Source organism: Engraulis encrasicolus, chromosome 4 (genome assembly GCF_034702125.1).
Source record: "Engraulis encrasicolus isolate BLACKSEA-1 chromosome 4, IST_EnEncr_1.0, whole genome shotgun sequence".
In the NCBI taxonomy this organism is placed as follows: Eukaryota; Metazoa; Chordata; class Actinopteri; order Clupeiformes; family Engraulidae; genus Engraulis; species Engraulis encrasicolus.
In genome coordinates, this window is record NC_085860.1 from 18,593,842 (window position 1) to 18,598,841 (window position 5,000).

General features: G+C 44.8%; 1 protein-coding gene across 3 annotated transcripts in view; it reads right to left on the reverse strand.

The window, feature by feature from the left end:
- Positions 1-1,324: 1,324 nt before the first annotated feature.
- si:dkey-246g23.2 (solute carrier family 66 member 2) overlaps positions 1,325-5,000 on the reverse strand; it is a 112,291-nt gene continuing 108,615 nt past the window's right edge. For all 3 annotated transcript variants that reach the window (XM_063196837.1, XM_063196839.1, XM_063196838.1), the window contains exon 5: positions 1,325-1,747. In XM_063196837.1, the coding sequence (XP_063052907.1) occupies positions 1,570-1,747 (178 nt within the window). In that variant the 3' untranslated portion in view covers positions 1,325-1,569. The remainder of the gene's footprint in view (positions 1,748-5,000) is intronic.

A 5,000-nucleotide genomic window follows, 5' to 3' on the forward strand; every position in this document is an offset into this window, starting at 1 on the left:
ATAAGGCTGTGGGCGTAAGGAAAGGACCCTTGGCATGAGTAAAGGCCTCGATTTGGCACAAGTAAGGCCCAGCTTTGGCACAGGTAAGGCTCTGATTTGGCACAGGTAAGGCCCAGCTTTGGCACAGGCAAGGCTCTGATTTGGCACAGGTACGTAATAACTTCAACGCGGCAGAGGAACCCTGAATTAGCACCCAGGCATTAATTTTTCAGGCTGTGGGGGTATGTGCCAGCCTTGGTTGAGGGTTTGTGTGTGAGCTGTGGGTTGAGAGTGTTGATGGATGGTGTTTTGGGGCTGATGGGGTGCTTTGGCTGGGGTTCGGGCATGAACTCAGAGCATTGGCAAACTGGCATTATTTAATTTTTTTTGCAGAGTGGAGGTGGGTGTGAGCGTTGTCTAGGATTTATGGGGTATGGCGATGGAGTGAGCTTTGGTAGGGATGATGATGGGCCTCATTGGCTGGTTTTTGGCCTGAACTCTGAAACTGCATTGGCACACAAACACTATTTTTTTCAAGCGTTGTTCAGGATTTATGAGGTATGGCAATGGAGTGACATTTGGTAGAGTAAGTGACAGGGCTCTTTTGTTTTGTTTGTTTCAGACGTGACTCAATACATAGGCACACAGATCTATTTTTTTTCAGAGTTGAGATGGGTGCAAGTGTTGTTTAGGATTTGTGAGGTTGGTTAGGGGAGATTTGGCAGGTTAGTTAGGGGGTTCGTTGGTGGGTTTCAAGCTGATTTCAGTGCCAGTGAGGCTTGGCCATGTCCTGACAGACACCAAATCTCTCTGGTGCTGCCAGCCAGCCAGCCCGCCCGCCCTGGCACTTCATGCCCAAGCTCTGAAGCCATCTATCTATCTGTGAGCGGATGTGCCCAGTGCAGCCCAGCTCATCTCTGCCCAGCCAAAGCACCACTCCAAGTTGTTCACTGCCAGTGGTGAGAGACAGGACTGGACTGGTGGAGAAATAGGGCACGGGCACTTTTGGCTTAAAGGGGCCCCTCATAATTAGCGGTGCAGAACTGACTCACCAGTGGGCCCCGCACCCTCATGGGCCCCTATTTTCAGAAATGTAAAAAAATATATATATATATATATATATATATATTTTTTTTTTTCTTTTTTAACATTTCTGAAAATAGGGGCCCTCAAGGGCGCGGAGCCCACCGAAAAATGCCCGCTATGTCAGATGGCCAGTCCAGCTCTGGTGAGAGATGCTTCTCAGTACCCAGCATGGAGGTTGGAGGCAACACGTGCATGTAACAAGAATAAATAACACAAATAACATAAAACAGCACTACAAGAACAACAACAAACACAAAAATAAAACTCACAACTAATCTAACTCCATATTTCTAAATAGGCTACCATGGTAAAATATATAAATGCTAAAATAAAAATAAAAAGAGAAAAAAACTTTTTTTAAAAGGCACTTAGCACCAAAGTAGTCATTTGCTTTGATTTTGAATGTGACCTCGGTTCCGACAGTATTGCCATGGAGATGGTTGCTAGGGGTGACCAAGGGGGAGGAGAAAGGGAGGGGCTGTGGTGTTGAGTGACCAATGGGGTTTAGAGCAGCTTGAGGCGGGAGTCGGCCTGGCCGTAGTAGACCACCTGCAGCAGGATGGCTATGTCAATCAGGATCTGCAGACCGCCGCACACGCAGAACTGGGCCGGACTCTCGTTCAGGACGAAGTAGGCTGTCTTGAAAACATCACCGGCCATCCACAGCAAGACCATCTTCACACTGGGTGGGGAGAGAGAGAGAGAGAGACAGAGAGAGAGAGAGAGAGAGAGAGAGAGAGAGAGAGAGAGAGAGAGAGAGAGAGAGAGAGAAAATATATCACTACATCACAACCAACGTTACAACCAAGTGGGATAATGTAATAACAACCTTTCTCATTCTCTGATCATATTCAGATGAAAGTTTAGAAGAAAGTGCCAGAAATAGACAGAGAGACAGAGGTTTCATGTGGGTATAGAGAGAGACAGAGTTTGTGACTTTTTTAACGCGTCCTCCACAACAACCTTTGACATGTTAAGTTTAGGGGTGGTTTTGGTCAGGGCACAATTTGCCCATAATTTCACCATTTCCCTTTCTTGTTTCGCTGTTCTCAGCAAAAGTAAAGCGTCAGAAGCGTTGCTTCACTTCGGTGAGGGTTAGGCATGATTTTCGTCAGGGCACAGCAGAGTATTTTCATATTTAGCAAGAGAAATCTGATGCAGCAACAGAATTGTTTCAGACATAGCGGGAAAACTGTGCAAAACTGGTCAAGTGACAAAAGTGCTTTCCCGAGACGTTGAGGACCACGACTTTACTTGCAAAGGCATTGCACCTCCATACAGAATGCACTGGCGTGAAATAAATACGCCTTTACATGATGCCACACTGCACACACACAGTGACACGACACATATGCAGTAATAGGTAATAGGAAGGGTGGTGTGCGTAAGAGAGAAAAAAGACAAGAGAGAGAGAGAGAGCGAGAGGCATAAAATAAGAGTGCAGATCTATAATTCCTGAATGAAGGGCAGTTCCATACACAAGACGGGCCATAAAGGGCCAAGTCATCTCCCGAAAGGCTGCCTCTCCGCACCCATAAAACAGCCAGTTAAACTCGGGGCCATTTTACCCCAACTATTACATCTCCTCTCTGTCACGGTACAGTATCGAGACAGACTGGGGATTGGAGACACACACACACACACACACACACACACACACACACACACACACACACACACACACACACACACACACACACAGGGGGACTCAGTATGGGTGAGGAGAGTACAGTAACACACACACTCACACATTCATGTACGCGCGCCCGCACACGCAAACACACACACACACACACACACACACACACACACACACACACACACACACACACACACACACACACACACACACACACACACACACACACACACACACAGTGTAGCTGGGGGCCATACAAAGTCTTATTATTGTGTGTGTGTGTGTGTGTGTGTAGACATGTTTATGGTGGTGAGGCTGTTGGTGAGGCTGTTACCTGATGTGATTCACACAACAGTGAGCACACACGTACACACGTACACACGTACACACGCACACACACACACACACACACACACACACACACACACACACACACACACACACACACACACACACACACACACACACACACACACGCACACTGCAGATCAGTTTAGTGAACTGTAGCCTGTAGCCCTGCCCCATTAAACTCTGACCTTGTCTTGCCAGCTCTCTTGTTTCTCTGTACTATCCTGCAATAAAAAACACCTCCAACAGCGTCTTACATTCCTGCCCTAGTTCAGTAACTACACCAGCATTGAAACTAAGAAAAATGCTTTCAAAGCCTTGGTGTTTGCTTGTACAGTATATTGCAGTTAGGCCTACTGCAAATTTGACACAGCAATATCTCTAAAACAGGATACATCTGCACCATTATAATACATTACATCACATTGCATTTGGCAGACGCTTTATAACCAAAGCGATTCACAAATGAGGACATAATAGCCAGCATCACTAGCCATTAAGGACTTGTCACAAAGATAAAGGAGTTGGAATGAAGACAATTTTCAGTCTAAATTCAATTTCGACAAATAAAGGAGCTACTGCACTTTGCCTTTGTAGGGCAGGCAGATTTGCTCAATGTTTAGAGTGCTGGCCTTTAACTTTGAGGAGTAAGGAATTTCTAGAGGTTCTTCTAGAATTTTACTGGAACACTCTACAGCTCCCATAGACGTCTGTGTTAAAAATCTCGCAAAGACATTATGACATCATAATGAGAACTCAAAATTTGGGCAAAATTCTAATCGCATATTTGTGATGGTACTCCTCAAAGGGTTAAATCAGAAGGTTGCAGGTTCAAGTTCCGCCCTGACCAGCACCTTCCTCCATGGCTGAAGTGCCCTTGGGTGGGGCACCTAGCCCCACTTTGCTCATGTAACCAATACCCTGTCGCTTTGGATAAAAAGTGTCGGCTAGGTGTAATGTAATATCGTCGCTGTCCGGCAAAAACCTTATATCTCCACTTCTATCAGTATTTGAAAAAAAAAAAAACATATATTTACTTAAAATCAGTATGTTTTAAATAAATAGATTCAATCATTAAAGTTAGCATTAGATAATTTACAATACATTACATTCTCATGGTCCATGAGACTGATTTATAGTTAAATAAAGAAAGAATAAAAATAATTCATAGAAAGTGGAGTTATGGGGTTTCTCTTGGACAGTGCATGATGACATGGTCTTACAACACAAATGTCAATGGGCATAGATTGTATGATTTACATCGCTTTGAATGTGTTTGAAAGTTTTTAGAAAGTCAAAAATGTCTGGAAAAATAAATGGATCCAAGTGCCATAAAATATATTGCTAACAGTTTGGTCTAGTGGCGCTCTGTAGTGCAATGGATCTGGCAGACTAATCACCGTAATAAGAACATACAGAGGTGATGCGAGCAATGTTACAGCATTCCACACAGCGACAAAAGCATCACCCTGCTCAACAATGCATGTAACGCGTAGTATCAAAACTTGAGAGGCTACATATCAACGCAGCATGGCAGACAAGTGTAGCAATGTGTTACCTAGCCTTGCCGCTGCGTATGCATCAGAATGTCTGTAGCCAGTTAATGGGCCGGGCTTAGCACCTTCATGTTGCATTGATTTTACTGCTCAATGAGTTTTTTAACAGGATATGGACCTGTTGTGTGTGCTTGTGCGCACGCATGTGAGCGTGTGTGTGTCGCAGTGTGTGCATGCATGCATGTGTGTGTGTGGTGTGTGTGTGTGTGTGTGTGGGTGTTGTAGTGTGTGCATGTGTGCATGTGTGCATGCATGCGTATGTGTGTGTGTGTTGCAGTGTGTGCGTTCATACGTGCTTGTGTGTGTTGCATTGATTTTGCTGCTCATTGTATCTTTTAACAGGCTATGGGCCTGTTGTGCGTGTCTGTGCATGTGTGTGTGTGTGTGTGTCT